Here is an 18,946-nt window from a genome sequence, read left to right as displayed (position 1 = left end):
GGAGAATCCCATGGACATAGGAGCCTCATGGGCTACAGTCCATGGGGTTGCATAGCGTCAGACGTGATTAAAGCAACTTAGCATGCACGCATCAGACCCCATGCATCTGGTCCCATCACTTCATGGCAAACAGACGGGGAAACAATGGAAACAGTAACGGACTTTATTTTCTTGGGCTCCAAAATCACTGCAGATGGTGACTGCAGCCATGAAAATTAAAAGACGCTTGCTCCTTGGGAAAATAGTTATGACCAACTTAGACAGAATATTAAAAAGCAGAGACATTACTCTGCCAACAAAGGTCCATCTAGTCAAAGCTATGGTTTTTCCAGCAGTCATGTATGGATGTGAGAGTCGAACTATAAAGAAAGCTGAGCACCGAAGAATTGATGTTTTTGAACTGTGGTGTTGGAGAAGACTCGTGAGAGTCCCTTGGACAGCAAGGAGATCAAACCAGTCTGTCCTAAGGGAGATCAGTCCTTAGTATTCATTGGAAGCACTGATGCTGAAGCTGAAACTCCAATACTTTGGCCACCTGTTGTGAAGAACTCACTCATTTGAAAAGCCCCTTTTGCTGGGAAAGAGTGAAGGCGGGAGGAGAAGGAGATGACAGAGTATGAGATGGTTGGAGGGCATCACCAACTGGATGGACATGAGTTTGAGTAGGCTTTGGGAGTTGTTGATGGACAGGGAAGCCTAGCATGCTGCAGTCCACGGGGTCGCAAAGAGTTGGACACGACTGAGCGACTGAGCTGAACTGAACCAGACCCCATCAGTGGGCCTTGGAGAAAGTCATACTGGTTGCAATTTTCCAAATTACTTGAAAAAGTCCTCTTACTTCTGGGTCAAGGGGCCATGCCCTAACCCTGGTGCCTCTTGTCAGCTGACATGTTTCAGGGGTTGGCCTGCTGTTCATGGCTCTCTTCATTCAAAAGCCAACGTGGGAGTGTGGACTGTTGGCCATTCACTTAAAGAAGACCTGGCCTCCAAGTATGGACACTGGCTGGGCTGTTTCCCTCTGAATAAAACGAAGGGTGGGGTGTTGTATCTCCTGCACCAGTTTGAAGCCACACTAGCCTGTATTAGAATCCTGGTTCTATTACTGAACTGGCCTGTGACCCTGGACCTGTGACCCACCCTCTCTGAGCCTCTCAGAGGATTGTCTATTAGGCAGCATAACAACAAATAGTTGTGAGGACTGAACGAGGTCACGTTTAAAGAACTGAATACAGGGACTTCCCTGGCAGTGCAGTGGTTAAAACACTGAGCTTCTGCTGCAGGGGACATGGGTTCGGTCCCTGGTGGGGAAGTAAGATCCCAAATGCGGTGTGGGGTGTTGTGGGGGTGGTGGAATAAATAAATAAAAGATTTTAAAGCACGGAGTACAAAGCAGGCACTAAAGGAGAAGTAGCTATTCCAGCTTAATCCAGCTCAGGGATCTAACAATTGAATAGGATGTGAACACAGTCTTGCTCTGGACTAGTTTCCCACATAGTAAGGTTGTTAGTTTCCCTAATATCAGCCCAAATTCTCAGTCCCTCTCCGAGCCTCCACCGGAGGGACTACCGCGAGGGGCCCGGCCCTCCCCTCTGACTCACTCCGGTTGGCGGGGAGGCTTCCCGCTGTTCACGTCGGGGGCGGGGGCTGGGCTGGGCTGGGCCGCGGAGGATGGGAGGGGAGGGCAGCAGAGACAGTGCCCGGAGCGAGCCAGCGGGGCGCAGACAGGCAAGTAGCGCTTGGGTTCTGACCAGCAGGCGCCTGAGATCCCCCTGTAGGCTTCTGAGGGGTCAGCCGGTCACGGGGCACCCTGATCCCCCCTCTTTGCTTAGGGGTGCACCCGCGTGTGTCTAGTCACCTCTCCTCCTTACCCCTAAGGAGGGGCGAGAGGGAGCGGGCCGTGCTAAAGAAATGTTTATTTTACTCCATTTGGGACCAACTGAGCATCTCTGACGGGGAGACCCGAGAGGGAGGAGGAATAGGAGGAGTCCGTTAAAAAGAAGTTTTAGTGTTTGGTTACAGATAATGGCAGCAATAGCCTGTGTACTGTTAGAGTTCCAAGAGGCTTGAGACTCCTAAATTCTTTTAAAGGACCTGCTCCTTTGTTTCCTTGTTAGTTTGCAAACCCTCCTCCGCCCTCCTCGGTGAAGGGGCCACCTTTTTTTTCAGCCAGGTGAGGCTCCAGTGTAGAAAGAGAGCAGTGAGTTGGATTCATCCTTGTGCCCTTGGTCACTGCGGAGTCTGAGTCCCAGAGCCACTCAGGTTCTGCACTGGTGCACCCTGGAGTGGACCAGCCTTGCTGGGGCGGGGTTCCGGAAGGGCAACAATTGAAAAGTCAAACCCCAGGAGTGATCTGGGGTTTAACTTCCCATCTCTCTGCTAAATTGTGAACTGTGGGAGGGGGCAAGGAGGATTGCTTCCAGTGATGCTGGGCATATGAACTGGGGTCCCGGGATAAATTCTCTGTTGGCCAGAGAAAGCCGTCTAGGTTTATTGAACATCTGTTGTTTGTTTAGTTGTTGCATAGTCGATCGGTCATGTCCAAATCTTTTGCGAATCCATGGACTGCAGCCCACCAGGCTTCTCTGTCCATGGGATCTCCCAGGCAAGGATACTGGAGTGGGTTGCCATTCCCTTTTCCAGGGGATCTTCCCAACCCAGGGATCCAACCTGCTTATCCTGCAAGTCTCCTGCATTGCAGTCGGATTCTTTTACCACCGAGCCACCATCTATTATTTGCTCGTTAATTACACCATCTCATTTAATCTGCTTGTTTATCTTCATGCCCATTTTACAGGTAGGACACAGGGAGGCTACAGAAAGTTAAGTCACTTGCAAGAGGAAGCAGTTGTGGTTCAGTCGCTCAGTCATATCTGACTCTGCGATTCCATGGACTGCAGCTTGCCAGGAAGACAAAGCAGAATCAATAGTAATCAAACTGTTCAGTCTTTCCATTACACCAGACCCTCTTTTTAAGGACCTGGAGACACCCAGGTACCAGCTAGAGTTTGTGTTCTTTGAAGAGAATATTTAACTTCTCATCTTGTTCCGGTACAGAAATTCTAGTATGTGGATTGATTCTTTTCCACTGCTACTCCCCAGATGGGGCCCTGAAGGCTGAATCTTATCTCAAACTAGTCTGTTGATTAGCCCTGGGCCAGGCCTGGCCTATATCTAGGGCAGATGGGCCAGAGTCCTAGGCTGAAAGGCCCTTGACTTCCTTTTGGAGCGTGTACAGATTCTAGCTGCATCCTCCCATACAGATTTAGGAGGGCATGGAGGCTTCTTCCCTTGCTCTGCCTGCCTCTCCCTGTGTGATCGTGGGCCAGTCACTTGTGCTCTCAGGGTCCCCCTAGCCTCCTCTGGAAAGAAAACAAGCAAGTTGGACAGACTTGCTCCAGGGCCTTATGATGTGCTGAAGGCAAGATGGCCTCTGGGTAGAGCCACAACCATGATTATTTTTCTTGCTATCTCTCAGAGCGCCTGAGGCTGAGAATGTATGATAGTCAACATCTGGTGAATGAGAAGCTGAGCAAGGGTAGACTTGAGAGGCGCCCAGCAAGCGTGGGTGCGTGCTAAGTCATGTCCGTCTCTGTGCCACCCTGTGGACTGGAGCACACCAGGCTCCTCTGTCCATGGGATTCTCCAGGCAAGAATACTGAAGTGGGCTGCTATGCCCTCCTCTAGGAGATATTCCCTACCCTGCATCTCTTATGTCTCCTGCATTGGCAAGTGGGTTCTTTACCACTAGCGCCACTTGGGAAGGGTCAGTGACTACAGGGCATTACAGACTAACTTGCACCCTTAGAATTACTATTGACTCATTAGGAATTTGACCAGGGACCTAAGCACTCAGTTAAGAGAGATTCAGATTCAGTGCTTGTTCCCAATGTCTGCGTGCGTGCTAAGTCGCTTCAGTCGTGTCCAACTCTCCGCGATCCCATGGACTGTAGTCTGCCAGGCTCCTCTGTCTATGAGATTCTCCAGGCAAGAATACTGGAGTGGGTTGCCATGCCCTCCTCCAGGGGATCTTCCCTACCCAGGGATTGAACCCGCATCTCTTTTGTCTCCTGCATTGACAGATGGGTTCGTTACCACTAGGGCCACTTAGGAAACCAGCATGCAGGACATCGCAAAGTCTGTGTCACCCGCCTCTGCCATTCCCTGGGAACTGAGCCTCAACAACTACAACAACAAAAGTCAAATGTAGTCATTCAGGCAAGGAGAAAGACAAGCCAGGGAGGAGGAAAAAGTGGTGCCGAGGCAGTGACCCAACCCAGGAAATGTGACTAATTCAGCTGAAGCCAGGGCCAGGCAGGCATGCCTGCCCCAGGCTGGTAAGCGGGGGAATGTGGCCAGTCTCGGCTTTCCTGTGGTTTTCCTTGCAGGCCCCAGACTCAGAGCTGCCAGCCCTGGCAGCGGAGGCCACTGTGATGGGGAGGCTCGGAGCTGGGGTGGGTTTCCAGCCTCCGGGCAGTGGCGGGGCTGGTCTCTGAAGAGCCAGCCTGGTCTCAGTGTTGCTCTCCTCTGTCAGCCCCTGCCTGGCTGCCCAGCACAGCCCACCCCTTCCTGTGGAGCACGGACCTCAGCACTAGCTGGGACAGGAGCCCAGGGGTGGGGCTGATGGGTGGGGCCACCTGGAGGAAGAGCTGAGGGAAGTGAGAGACTGAGGTGGGGCTGGAGGAGCCTGAAAAGCAGAAGTAGGAGGAAGCAGAGCTGCGCAGCACAGGTGAAAGTGGAGGAGGGCCGAAGGAGGTTTGGTGTGGGGTGGGCTGGCCGGGACCCTCTCAGGGGGGCAGATGAGGGCAGACATAGAGACTCACGTTTCTGGAAGTCACTTTGTCCAGGACTGGTGTGCCCCCTCTCCCAACACACACAGACACTGCTGTCCTGTCCAGTCACTGCAGCCTTGTGGCTTCCCTGTGTGGGATAAGGGACTCCTGGACCAGGGCTTGGCCTGGCTTGTGGAGAGTTGGTGTGTGACCTGCTAACAGAGGCCACCACACCGAGTGACCTGACTAGACTCCTGAAGGCCTTCCGCCAGCCCAGAGGTGCATTCAACTTTGATGATACTTGTTCCTAAGACAGGATGGTGGTGTGACAGCAGATGGGTGGGCTGGAATGGGGGAGGGGGCAGGCCTAGCATTTGAATTCAGACCAAACTATGCCTCAGGGTTCATTATTTTTGCAAATTTAAGAAGAACTCTGATGGGGATCTGGCCAGCTGCCTAGGGTAGGGTAGGGGGAGGCGAAGGTGGAGCCTGGAAAGGGTGGGTATGTGTGTAGGTGCATGGTCAGTCATGTCTGACTCTTTGCGACCCCGTGGACTGTAGCCGTCTAGGCTCCTCTGTCCATGGGATTTTCCAAGCAAGAACACTGAAGTGGGTTGTCATTTCCTACTCCAGATGATCCTCCAAACCCAGGAATTGAACCCGTGTCTCTTGCATCTCCTGCATTGGCAGGCGATTCTTTGCCAGCTGTGCCACCAGTTTGCACCTGGGAAAGGGTGGGAGTCCTGCTTGGTGTCTGGGGAGGGAGCACTGACTGAGGATCCCCAGGTGAAGCTTCTAGACCCTGCAGCTCCTGTGAAAGCCCAGGTTCCGGACTGGGACTAGCTGGTGTCGTCTCTAGTGTTGACACTCACTCCTGATTCTTGGGGTGAGGGGTAGGAGCTGTTAGCATTTTACACCTAAGGGCAAACGATGAAGGGACCTGTTGGGAATCAGTGGATTTGGAATCTGAGAAAGATGCAGACAGCATCGAGCACCTGTCATCTTTACAGCTGACAGGCATTGCTGGAAAGGTCTGCATAACCAACTCCCCCACTCCCAGCGTGCCCTCAAAGATCGGTTTCTTCCTAAGTCAGGGCCTTGGGACAGCCAGAAGGGCACCCATCCACCCCACCATCCCTGGCGCCTGATTTCTGCCTCCAGGGCTGCTCCTCCCTATTGAAATCCTGGGTTATCTCTTAGGCTCCATGTGGTCCAGTCATTGGAACTCAACAAGTCCAGTTAATCCTGAGTGCCTGCAGGCTACTGGGCAGAGCCCAAGGTTCCAGGCAAAATATGGTTCCTTCCTGAAAGGCTCTTATAGTCGAGTCAGGGAGATGGCCAGGCCTGTGACTCAGCACGCTGTGGCGGAGGGGGAAAAAGTAAAAGGTTTTAACATAAGAAGTATAGAAGCAGCTCCCCTGTGAGGTGGTGAGTTCCCCACCAGGAGAAGTATTCAAGAAGAAAATGGTGAGGGATGTAGGGATTTCTGTGCTGTGCTCATGTCTGGGTATGTGTTGGGAGGCAGATCTGGAGAGAGATTGTGTGTGTGTGTGTGTTGGTCTTTCAGTCATATGTGACTTTTTGTGACCCCATGGACTGTAATCCACCAGGCTTCTCTGTCCATGGAATTTTCCAGGTAAGAATACTAGAGTGGGTAGCCATTTCCTTCTCCAGGATATCTACTGGATCCAGGGATCGAACCAGGGTCTCCTGCATTGCAGGCAGATTCTTTACTGTCTGAGCCACAAGGAAACCCCGGTATTAAATAAAGCTCCTTCTAATGCTGACATCTGATTCTGTGACGTTCCGCACCTAGGGGAAGTTTTATGTGGTCTCCTGGAAGTGATGGCTTCCTCCTTCACAGCCCATCCTCTAGAGACCATGAGACTTGTGGGTTGTTCTTCATTTCTGGGCCCCTTCCCAATGCCAAGCTCCCAGCATAGACCTAGAATGGAACTGAATAGATCTTGTCATGGGCTGCTTGAGGAATGCAGAAGTGCCGGGCTTGTCCCCTGCTCTACCTGAGACACGGAGCTATCAGGTCATGCTCTAAGACAGCCTGTGAGCAGGAAGAAGGTTATGCTCCCAGGAGAGGGAGCTGAGAGAACTCCCAGAGAAGGACAAAGCCGCCAAATGACAGCTGAGGCTTGAAATGGGTCTGGAGGAGTGGCGGGGCTTTGATGGTCCTAAGGGTTGAGGTTTGCACTAAGGAAGCTGAGGGGCTGTGGGCTTGGGCAGAGGGATTGTGGGGAGAGGACGAGTGACAGGCCAGTGTCAGTGGGCGCTTGGTGGAGGCCGGTGAGCAGCGCTAGAGTCACCTGGAACTTCTCTAGCACTGATATTCCGGCTCCACCCTGGAGAGTCTGGTTTTAACTGGTCTGGATATGGGGATTTTTTTTTTAAAAAACCCCAGATGACTCTAATATGCAGGCAGATAGAGATGCTGTTCTGGACACAGTTAACTGGCAGAATCAGAACCACCTGGGACATAGTTCAAATGCCGATGCCCCACTCCAGAATCAAGTCTCTAGGCCTGGGCTTCGAAGTTTTTGTAAGTTCCCAACATAGTTCTGCATTGCAGGAGCTGCAAGAGACATGGGTTCAATCCCTGGGTGGGGAAGATCCCCTGGAGGAGGGCATGGCAACCCACTCCGGTATTCTTGCCTGGAGAATCCCATGGACAGGGAAGCCTGGTGTGCTACCATCCATGGGGTCGCAAAGAGTTAGACGTGAATGAAGTGACTTAGCACATGTACTCGCAACGTAATTCTAATGGGTGGCCAGGCTAGAAAGCCAGAGGGATGAGGGGCAGGCAGCCAGCCCCTCTCAACAAAACGCTGCGGTGACTCTCGGAGGCCGGCAGCCCCACGTGCCTGCTGTTGAGTTATAGCCTGAGCTCTTAGGTCAGGAACAACAACAGCAAAAAATAGCTGACAATGAGCACACCATTTCTGTCCCTGAGCTCTACCCACCCTGGCTTGTGCGTGGGGGCGGCCACCTCACCGCTGGCGTGAGTCACAGGCTGAGCTGTCTGTTGCAGGGGATGTGGGCATAGCATGTGACCCACTGTGGGACTGAGAATCATTGACGTTTCCTCCCCAAAACCTCCCCCTCACTGTCTACCCCCCCTCCCTTGGGGAAGTGTGATTCCAAAAAAATGCCTTCAGCTGTGTTTTGAGTAGGCCTTCCTCGGTGGCTCAGTGGTAAAGAATCTGTCTGCCAGTACAGGAGCCCCAGGAGACGTGGCTTCCATCCCTGGATGGGGAAGATTCCCTGGAGTAGGAAATGGCAACCCACCCCAGTATTCTTGCCTGGAGAATCCCCATGGACTGAGAAGCCTGGTGGACTAGAGTCCACGGGGCTGCAGAGTCAGACACGACTCAGCACGCACGTACTATGTTGTAAATTAGGAAAGAAAAGCAAAGTCATTACTCACATGGTATTTTACACCCACGGCCACTGCTCCTGTTTCTTTTTCGTTTCCTACTCAGTCTCCACACCCTCTGCTTTCCCTAAAAGTTCTCTTTGCACTTCCTGCTTCCCCAGCCCCCCAAGAGTCTCCTAATGGTGACTTTCAATGCTGAAATTCTACAGGTCCTTCTCTTGCACCACTGGGGCTTCCTGTTCAGTCGCACAGCATAAACTGTGACGGTTCTTGACTGTGTGAGCTCTGCATTTTTAGTCAAAGAAGTCCTCTAGAATTGGGCACAGAGGAAAGAGAGTGAGTGAAGCCATAGCTACTGCAGTTGCTAAGTTTTAAAAAGATAACATTTAAAAACAATTTGTTTATGTATTTATTGGCTACACTGGGTCCTTGTTGCCACATGCAAGCTTTCTCTAAGTTTCAGAGAGTTGGAGCTACTCTCTAGTTGCGCTGCGCGGGCTTCTCTTGTTACGGAGCACGGGTTCTGGGGCATCGGTAGTTGTCGCTTCCCGGCTTTAGAGCGTAGTCTCAGTAGTTGGGTCCCACGGGCTTAGTTGCCCTGTGACATGTGAGATCTCCCTAGACCAGGGATCGAACATCTGTTGCCTGCATTGGACAGCAAAGTCTCAACCACTGGACCACCAGGGAAATCCAGAAGACAATATTTTTTAAAATGCTTGCCTTGAGCATTTTTTTTTCCCTAAATAACTTTTGTCCAAAAAAGGTTGCTCTTACTGTCCTATAAAATAAAGATGATATTCATCATCCTGGTATTTGAGGGATGCTGGGCATATAGAAGTGATAGGTAATGCCTGAGAATGGAGGAAATTCCCTAGATAGGGGGTTTAGAATTCGAGAAGGCGCTAAGTCTAATGTTAGCTGTAGGTTTTTCTGTTTTTTTTCTGGGATTTTTTTGTTCAATTTTGGTAGATGCCTTTTATTAGGCTAAGGACATTCCCTTCTGGAACTTCCCTGGAGGTCTAATTGTTAAGACTGTGCTCCCATTGCAGGGATAAGACTAGTTAAGACTGGGCTTCCCTTGTGGCTCAGCTGGTAAAGAATTTGCCTGCAATGTGGGAGACCTGGGTTCAATCCCTGACTTGGGAAGATCCCCTGGAGAAGGGAAAGGCTACCGACTCCAGTAATCTGGCTTGGAGAATGGACTATATAGTCCATGGGGTTGCAAGAGTTGGACTGAGCGACTTTCACTTTCTTTCCCATTGCAGGGGGGCATGCATTTGATCCCTGCTTGGGGAGCTAAGATCCCATGTGCCCCACAGCATGGCCAAAAAAAAGAGGAAATTCCCTTCTACTCCTAGTTTGCTAAAAGCTTTTCCTAATAAAAAATGGATGTAGAATTTTTCTAAATGGTTTGTCTTTATCTGTAGAGATGATTTTATGTTTGTTTATATGGCTTGTCAATAGGGTGGATTACATTGATTTTCAGATGTTAAACAAACTTTGCATTTCTGGAGTAAACCCTGTTTAGTCATAATGTTTCATCTTTCTAGATATTTCTGAATTCCATGTGCTAAAATTTTGTCAGGTTATTAAGTACCATTTCAGTTTCTTTGGGGATTCCCTAATAGTTCAGTTGGTAAAGAATCCGCCTGCAATTCAGGAGACCCCAGTTCGATTCCTGGGTCAGGAAGATCCATTGGAGAAGGGATAGGCTACCCACTCCAGTATTCTGGCCTGGAGAATTCCATGGACTGTAAAGTCCATGGGGTCACAAAGAATCGGACACGACTGAGTGACTTGCAGTTTCACTTTCAGTTTCTTTAGTAGATATTAGAACCCTTCAGATAATCTATTTCTTCTTCTTTTTAAAAGATTATTTATTATTTGGCTGTGCTGAGTCTTAGTTGCGGCATGTGGAATCTTTAGTTTTGCATGTGGGATCTAGTTCCCTGACCAGGGATAGAACCTGGGACCCCTGTATTGGTAGCACAGAGCCTCATCCACTGGACCACAAGGGAAGTCCCTCTACTTCTTGAGTGAACTTACATAATTTGTGTCCTTCAAAGACTTTGCCCATTTCGTATAAGTTGTTGACTATGTTGGCATAAAGTTTTTGTGATATTCTCTTTATCCTTTTAGTACTCGTAGAATCTGTAATGGTGGTCATCTCTCTTGTTTCTGTATTGGAAATTTGTGTCTTTTCTTTTACTCAATCAATTTGTCAAAAAGGTCATCAATTTTTTCGATGTTTCCAAAACCCAGCTTCATTGATTTTCTCTATTTTTTTGGTTTCCTATCAACTGACTTTAAGTTATTGATTTTAGAGTTTTCAAATATAAGCATTTATTGCTTGGAAAGGCATATCCCAGCCTCTTGCAATGCCCAGAATTAGGACTCTTGTCTAGAAGCAGAAGAGGTCACAGCAAGGGGAAGAGCCTGGCCCAAGGAGTCCAAGACCTGGCTTTTGCTAGCCACTCACTAGTCACTGTGTCACTTGGGACTTAGACTCTCTGAGCCTCAGTTTCTTTGCCTGAATAATGGAGCCAGGCAAGGAAATCTGCTCTTGGGGATGAATTAATTGATGAATAATGAAGCACTTGGCCTCCCGGAAGGACCTCCCCAGACCAACGTGAAGGCTGGTACTCATGACATTGGTAATCATAATGGCTTTGATTCTGTCTTTGCAGATCCAGAAACAGCATGTACTCACCCATCCCCCAGAGGTAGGCTGTGCGCCCGTTCCCCTTCACCCCTGTCCTCTTCACTTCCAAGGGCAGCCCTCCTCTCCCCCACACCGCGGTCCCCAGGCCTGCCCCAGGTCTCTTGGCTGTCTCCACTGCATATGCATACGGCCTCGGCCTTCACAAACCCGCTCCCCTCCCGCAGCGGCTCTCCGTTCCCGCCGACCGTGAAGCTCCCTGGCCTCCACATATGGAGGGTGGAGAAGCTGAAGCCAGTGCCGGTGGCCCCTGAGAACCACGGCATTTTCTTCTCGGGAGACTCCTACCTGGTGCTGCACAATGGCCCGGAAGAGCTCTCCCACCTGCACCTGTGGATCGGTAAGGGAGGGATCTGGGAGGACTGGTGGTGGGGGTTGCTGGCCCTGGCAGGGGCCAGGCTGGCCTAGGTCTCACAGGCAGCCTCCCCGCACCCCAGGCCAGCAGTCGTCCCGGGACGAGCAGGGGGCCTGCGCCATGCTGGCCGTGCACCTCAACACCCTGCTTGGAGAACGGCCCGTGCAACACCGAGAATCACAGGGCAATGAGTCCGACCTCTTCATGAGCTACTTCCCCCGCGGCCTCAAGTACCAGGTCAGAACCCACTGCCCACACCCTCTCCTGTGGCTTCTCCTTGAGCTCCCCTTCCTGCTGATCGTGACCCTGCAAAAGGCCCAAGGCCACTCAGGGCCAGGGCCTCCCCCCACCCGCTTCCTGCTTGCCTGCTTTCTTTCCTGCCCAGTGGGAGGGGGTGTGGGATGCTGGCGGGAGGGGACGGGGGCCCACTCAGGCTGGCCACCCGGGCTGCAGGAAGGCGGCGTGGAGTCGGCGTTTCACAAGACTTCCCCAGGGACTGCCCCGGCTGCCATCAAGAAACTCTACCAGGTGAAGGGCAAGAAGAACATTCGTGCCACCGAGCGGGTGCTGAGCTGGGACAGTTTCAACACAGGGGACTGCTTCATCCTGGACCTGGGCCAGGTAGGTGGGCAAGGCTGACTGAGCACCCACTCATGTTGGCACTGTGTGTCTCTCTCTCTTTTTTATGTCTGTGCTGGATCTTAGTTGTGGCATCAGGGATCTAGTTCCCTGACCAGGGATTGACCCTGGGGCCCCCTGTGTTGGGAGCCCGGAGTCTTAACCATTGGACTGCACAGGAAGTCACTGAGTTTTGTTTTGTTTTTTTCAGTCACACTGTGCACACAGCTTGTAGGATCTTAGTTCCCCAACCAGGGATTGGAATGGCGGCCACAGCTGTGAAAGTGCCCAGTCCTAAGCACTGGACCGCCGGGAACTCCTTGGTGCTGTTTTAAAGGGCAGGGACTAGGAAGCTGGAGCAGAGGGAAAGGGACTGAGAAGCTGTAAGCCCATTCCAAGTGGGGTCACTGTGGCTGTTAGAAGACAGCCCTGTATTTGTTTGGACAGAAACCTCCCTCTGCTGTCTAGGCTTGGCCTCTAACACTGAGTCTACTCTCTAGTGCTCCTGGAACCTTCGAAGCTCTGAGTTAGCTGCCTCCCATCCCATGTGTTAATCAGTTCATTCATCTCTTCCCTTGGTGAATCTATGGCACCCGCTCTGAGCCAGCATGTGTGCATGCTAAGTCGCTTCAGTCGTGTCCAACTCTTTGTGACCCTATGAACTGTACCCCGCCAGGCTTCTCTGTCCATGGTACCAGGCAAGAATACTGGAGTGGGTTGCCATGCCCTTCTCCAGGGGATCTTCCTGACCCAAGGGTTGAACCCGCATCTCATGTCTCCTGCATCGGCAGGCAGGTTCTTTACCACTAGTGCCACCTGGGGACCACAAGCTGCTGGCCCAGGGCAGGCAGCAAAGGCAGGGTCTGTCACTGGCTGTATTTTAACCCCATGACAGGATGTGATAAGGGTCCTCTTTGGAGCAGTGGGATGGGCTGGGGGAGCTTATGGCAGTGAGGGGCCTTCTAGGTCAAGCCACTGCCCCAGGAAAGTGGCATTTGACTAGACTAGGGGAAATGCCATTCCAGGGGGAGGTGATGGGTGAGCTGAGGCTCTGAGCAGGAGAAGGGCATAGACATGCCTGTTGACAGCCAGGAAGGACGCAGGCTGACTTGGACCCAGGGTGGGGACAGGACCAGTGGGAGTGGAAAGTGCTAAGGAGCTGCGACAGGGCAGGAGGAGATTGAGTCTTTGAGGGTCTGGACTGCACCTGTCGTGCTAAAGATTTGGAACAGGAAGAGGAACCTGGATGCTGTTTAGAAGGAGGACTGGAAGCAGTGAGATGGAGGCAGGGGACCTGCTCAGTAGAGGTGATGAGGGCCATGCCTGGCGAGTGCGCAGAGACATCTGAGATTCTGGGCCCAGGGATGCCATTCACCTGTTCACCCATTCACCCTTTCATTGGCTCATTCACCCAATTCATTCATGCAATAAATATTTATTCTGGGCTTAAAGATGCACCTGTTTCTGTTTGGCACTGAGCATACAGCAGCGGGTCAAGTCATGCCAAACAAAACAAAACCCTCATGCCCTAATGAGGCTTACTTTCTAGTCAGGGAAAATAGATTATAAGTAAGATAAAGATGTTTCAATATGTGATGCAAGTGATGTGGAGAAAAATAAAGTTTGTGGGAGATGGGGGTATGGGGCAGAGAAAGACTCTCGCAGAGACTGTCATTCCTGTCCCCAGAGGCCTTGCTTCCCTTGCCTTCTTGCTTGTCTTTGATCGTCTTGCCTCAGTTCTGGAGAGGACAGGATGCAAGTGACTCTAACCTGAGCCTCCCCACTTCCTTCCAGAACATCTTTACCTGGTGTGGTGCGAAGTCCAACATCCTGGAGCGGAACAAGGCAAGGGACCTGGCGCTGGCCATCCGGGACAGCGAGCGGCAGGGCAAGGCCCATGTGGAGATCGTCACCGATGGGGAGGAGCCTGCCGACATGATCCAGGTTGAGAGATGTGGAGGTAGTGGGAGGATGGCCTCTGCTTGAGGCCACCAAGGGAGGCAGTGATCACAGCAGGAGGGCTGTAGGGGAATCTGGGGCCCTGCTTAGGGCTTGGCTGGCTCATCAGTTGCCTTGGTGGGACTCAGAGTCAAGTACCCCTTGGGATGAAGGGACTGGTATCTAGGGACCGAGCCCTCCCCAGCTCTGCCCGGTGCCTTTGTGCAGACATGGGTGTGGGGGTGGTCCTGGGCATGATAGGTGCCCTGGAAACGTGGCCTGCCCTCGTCCCTGCAGGTCTTGGGTCCCAAGCCCTCTCTGAAGGAGGGTAACCCTGAGGAAGACCTCACAGCTGACCAGACAAACGCACAGGCCGCAGCTCTGTATAAGGTGGGTGTCCCAGGCCTGCTCTGGGACCAGGCAGGGGTGTGATCTTGATGCTTGTGGGACTGAGAGGAGAGGAGAAAGCAGTGGGCAGGTGGGGCCAGGCCCCAGGGTGGTTTATCAGGCCGTGGAGTGAGGGGAGGATGGGAAGTAAACGGATGCTCAGCCCTCCTGGGGAGGTGAATGTCACTTCCCTTCTAGCCCATTCTTAGATATGGAGGTTTGAAACAAGCCAATGCTGAACTTTACTGTTTTTTTAAAATATCTATTTATTTATTATTTATTTGGATGTGTTGGGTCTTAGTTGTGGTGCACAGGCTTCTCTAGTTGCAGCCCACCATCTTCTTTCTGGCTGTGGGACTTGGGCTTAGTTGTCCCATGGCATGTGGGCTCTTAGTTCCCCAACCAGGGGTCGAACCTGCATCCCCTCCATTGCACACTGAAAAGAAGTGTTAGTTGCTCAGTCATGTCTAACTCTTTGCAACCCCGTGGACTGTAGCCAGGCTCCTCTGTCCATAAAATTCTCTAGGCAAGAACACTGGAGTGGGTAGCCATTTCCGTCTCCAGGGGATCTTCCCGACCCAGGGACTGAACCCGGGTTTTCTCCATTGCAGGCAGATTCTTTACCGTCTGAGCCACCAGGGAAGTCCCTGAACTGTACCTTTTTTTTCATTCTTTGCATTTGCTTGTTAATTTGGAGTCTAATTAATTTCCACAGATTCAGGGGCTCTGGGAGGTGGTGATTGAGGCTGAAGTGGGGGTGGGGGTTGTCTGAGATATGCCTATCAGCTTGCAGTTCTTCCCCTACCTCCAGTCTGCTGTTCAGCCTAGGGTGGTAGGTGGGACCTCTCCTGGAGGGGCCTGCTCCTTGGTGGAGGTCAGAGCTTTGAACTGCGGGAAGGAGGGTGACACAGCACTGCCCACTCTCCCCCAGGTCTCTGACGCCACTGGACAGATGAACCTGACCAAGCTGGCCGATTCCAGCCCCTTCGCCCTCGAGCTGCTGATACCCGACGACTGCTTTGTGCTGGACAACGGACTCTGTGGCAAGATCTACATCTGGAAGGGTGCGTGTGACTTCTCCACACCAGCCTGAGGCCCCTGTGGCCACTCTAACCAGGAAGGCTTCCCATGGGAGGGCTCAGCCAGCCCATAGACACCTGGCTCAGCCAGACTCCGTGGCTGACAGTTAATTCCTGACAAAGTTTCTGCATCTTCAGCCCACCTCTGAATCACCCTAGGGCCCTGTTAAGACCCAGAGCAAACCACACCCCTGAGACTCTGATTCTCAAGGTCTGGGCTTCCCAGGTGGTGGTAGTGATAAAGAACCCGCCTGGCAATGCAGGAGACATAAGAGACACAGCTTCAATCCCTGGGTAGGGAAGATCCCCTGGAGGAGGGCAGGGTAACCCACTCCAGTACTCTTGCCTGGAGAATTCTGTGGACAGAGGAGCCTGGCAGTCTACAGTCCATGGGATCGCGGAGAGTTGGACACGACTGAAGTGACTTAGCATGCATGAGACTTGGCAGGCTCTGGGAACCATCTATCGGGTTCCCGCTTGCTGCTGACTTTGTGTTGAGGACCACTTGCCACAGAGCTCTCCTCGGCCTTCAGTGCCGCTGGGACCCCTGCCTCTGCCTGTCTGCCTTGACTGTGACCAATTCTAGATATGAAATCTCACCTTATGCAAGGGTTTGGGTAACAAACTGGTAGGGCTTGTTTTTCCAATAGGTTGTATTGGCTGGAAATGAAACACCCTTGGGCAGAAGCCTGTTTGCTAGATCAGACTCTGAAAATATTGTAGCAAAGCTCTGAGTCTGTGAGTAATTCTCTGTGCTTGTCTTTTATTGTTCTTTTTTTTTCCCTCTGTGCTGGGTCTTTGTTGCTGCATGCGGGCTTTCTCTAGTTGCAGTAGCAGGGGCCTGCTCTTCGTTGTGATGCTTGGGCTTCTCATTGTGGTGGCTTCTGCTGTTGTGGAGCACAGGCTTTAGGTGGATAGGCTTCAGTAGTTGCAGCTTGCGGTTGTGGCGCATGGGTTTAGTTGCTCGGAGGCATATGGAATCTTCCCAGAGCAGGGATCAAACCTGCATTGGCAGGTGGATTCTTATCCACTGGAACACCAAGAAAGTTCTGTGTCTTTTCTTGTTCTTGAATGTGTCTCAACTGCCCAGATTATAAACCTCTTGAAAGGAATCACATTGTCTCTAGTGCCTTGACGAGATGGCATTTGCTCAGTAAATATCTGTGACATGAACCAGGGCCAGGAGAAACTTCCAGCCAGGAGGATGGAGAAGTGTTAGGTGTTGTAACTTGGCAGCCACTAGGCATCACACTCTTGCCTCAGGGAAGGATCAGGAGTGGCAAGGCGCAGGGCAGGTTTCTAAGAGGTGAGGAGGATGGTGGTGGGGGTGGGGAGGATTGTGTTGCGAGGGCTGTATTTGCACGCCAGGCTTCCCTGTCCTTCACCATCTCCAGGAGTTTGCTCAAACTCATGTCCATTGAGTCAGTGATGCCATCCAACCATCTCATGTCTTCCTGCCCTTCGTCTTTTTTAGCATCAGCGTCTTTTCTGATGAATCATCTCTTTGCATCAGATGGCCAAAGTATTGCAGCTTCAGCTTCAGCATCAGCCCTTCCAAAGAATATTCAGGGTTGATTTCCTTTAGGATTAACTGGTTTGATCTGGTTTGGAAGTGCCTTTCAGTTCAGTTCAGTCGCTCAGTCGTGTCCGACTCTTTGCGACCCCATGAATCACAGCACGCCAGGCCTCCCTGTCCATCACCAACTCCCGGAGTTCACTCAAACTCATGTCCATCGAGTCGGTGATGCCATCCAGCCATCTCATTCTCTGTCGTCCCCGTCTCCTCCCGCCCCCAATCCCTCCCAGCATCAGACTCTTTTCCAGTGAGTCAACTTGTCGCATGAGGTGGCCAAAGTATTGGAGTTTCAGCTTCACCATCAGTCCTTCCAATGAACACCCAGGACTGATCTCCTTTAGAATGGACTGGTTGGATCTCCTTGAAGTGTCTTTAGCCCCAAGCAAAGAATGGAGAAACCAGTGGGAGAAACAGGAAACTTAGGAGCTGGAAAGAGAGGCATCAGGCGATCGCAGAGGGAGGATGCAGCACATTCATCTCAGGTGTATTGTGGCTAACTAGAGTTTCAATAGCCTGGCTGAAGAGCCAACCACAGTTGACAGCATTGTTTCCTTGAAAACAAAGGAGCAGTGAGTTGGGAGAGGCTGACTTCTCACTGAGCCCCCTCAGGGTGTTCTTAGCACCTCCTGGTCCATTTGTTTTAAAAGTGCCAGTTATTCCATGGGTGTGTGTGCTCAGTTGTGCCTGACTCTGTGACCCCGTGGACTGTGTAGCCCACTGGGCTCCTCTGTCCATGGAATTTGGACCTCCTTAAATCTCCTCGAGATAAATGGGATGTGGGCTAGAGAGGGTCCCTGCTCTTTTAAAAATTTCTCCTCCTTATGATCCAGGGCGCAAAGCTAATGAGAAGGAGCGGCAGGCGGCCCTCCAAGTGGCCGAGGACTTTATCACCCGCATGCGGTACGCCCCAAACACTCAGGTGAGGAGCCCTCCTTGTGCCAGCACACCCTCTTCATAGGACTCTTCCCTGGCCCCCTGCCCCTTGGACTGGACAAGAAGGTTGAGAAAGCCCAGGGCACAGTCAGGAGCAGTCAGGCCTCCCCTCCCGGAAACACCCAGAGGGAAGGCCCTTCTCAGTCCTTCAGAGTTTTACAGTACACGTTATTTTCTTTCTTTTCTTTCTAACTTGATTTTTTAAAATTTGTTTTTAATTGGAGGATAATTGTTTTTCAGTGTTGTGTTGGTTTCTGCCATATGACTGTGTGAATCAGCCACAAGTATACATGTGTCCCCGCTCTCTTGAATCTCCCTCCCACCCTCTGCCCCCTGCTGCCACCCCGCACTCCATCCTGCCCCTCTAGGTTGTCACAGCCCCAGGCTGAGCTCCCTGGGTTATACAGTAACTCCCCACTAGCTATTTTCACATGTGCCAGTATATGTGTGTCAATGCTACTCTCTCAACTTGTCCCAGCCTCTCCTATCCCAGGTGTGTCCACAGGTCTGTTCTCTCTGTCTGCATCTCTGTTCCTGCTCTATAAATAGATTCATCAATATCATTTTTCTAGATTCCATATATATGTATTATTATACTACATTTGTTTTTCTCTGACTCACTTCACCCTGTATAACAGGCTCTAGGTTCATCCACCTCACTAGCACTGATTCAAATGCGTTCCCTTTCATAACTGAGTAATATTCCACAATATGTGTTCTTTTCTAAGAGGATGATGGGCAGCGCTCCCCTGGGAGTCCAGCTAGCCGGGTGTGCCTCTGGATGACTCATGTGGCTCCTCTGGGCCATGGTTTCTAGCTAGTTCTGCCACTTCTCACTGTTTTCTCAGCCCATGTCCCTGTAATTTTTTTTGTCTCTTGGCTTATCTGGAAGAGCATCACTGGCTGGAAGGCCTGTGGACTTGGGCCTGGTGCCCAGCACCCTCCTTCCTGGATCTGAAAGATGCAGAAGTGGCAGCCTTGTGAGCCAGACTCTCCCCTGCCGTCCCTACAGGTGGAGATTCTGCCCCAGGGCCGCGAGAGTGCCATCTTCAAGCAATTCTTCAAGGACTGGAAATGAGGGCGGGCATCTCCCTGCCCCTACCTCCTACACACTTGCTCCTCCTCTGGCCTCCTGGTCAGTGCTGAGGTGCCCCTGCCCGTGATCAATAAAGGAGACCAATGCTTTT

At 51.7% G+C, this 18,946-nt stretch overlaps 1 protein-coding gene across 3 annotated transcripts; it reads left to right on the top strand.

The window, feature by feature from the left end:
- Positions 1-1,647: 1,647 nt before the first annotated feature.
- On the top strand, positions 1,648-18,946 carry CAPG (capping actin protein, gelsolin like). 3 transcript variants are annotated; one of them, XM_055400536.2, is made up of 10 exons: positions 1,648-1,725; positions 10,842-10,877; positions 11,041-11,213; positions 11,311-11,465; positions 11,682-11,849; positions 13,641-13,790; positions 14,082-14,174; positions 15,103-15,235; positions 17,657-17,745; positions 18,772-18,946. In XM_055400536.2, the coding sequence occupies exons 2-10, from the start codon at positions 10,855-10,857 to the stop codon at positions 18,835-18,837; spliced, it is 1,050 nt and encodes a 349-aa protein (XP_055256511.1). In that variant the 5' UTR covers positions 1,648-1,725; positions 10,842-10,854; the 3' UTR covers positions 18,838-18,946. The 3 variants fall into 3 exon arrangements, with proteins under 3 accessions (XP_055256511.1, XP_088697455.1, XP_055256510.1); XM_055400535.2 differs by lacking the exon at positions 1,648-1,725 and adding an exon at positions 4,614-4,726; XM_088841329.1 differs by lacking the exon at positions 14,082-14,174.

This window comes from Moschus berezovskii, chromosome 11, assembly GCF_049115385.1.
Source record: "Moschus berezovskii isolate FMDL1 chromosome 11, NW_MosBer_1.0, whole genome shotgun sequence".
Taxonomy (NCBI): Eukaryota; Metazoa; Chordata; class Mammalia; order Artiodactyla; family Moschidae; genus Moschus; species Moschus berezovskii.
This window is presented reverse-complemented; position numbering and strand designations above follow the sequence as displayed.

Bases quoted from the DNA above. Each gene is read 5' to 3' on its own strand.
- CAPG (XM_055400536.2), top strand. From the start codon at position 10,855: ATGTACTCACCCATCCCCCAGAG. The intron at 11,850-13,640 runs GTAGGTGGGCAA...ACTTCCTTCCAG, and splicing joins TCATCCTGGACCTGGGCCAG to AACATCTTTACCTGGTGTGG. The intron at 15,236-17,656 runs GTGCGTGTGACT...CTTATGATCCAG, and splicing joins CAAGATCTACATCTGGAAGG to GGCGCAAAGCTAATGAGAAG.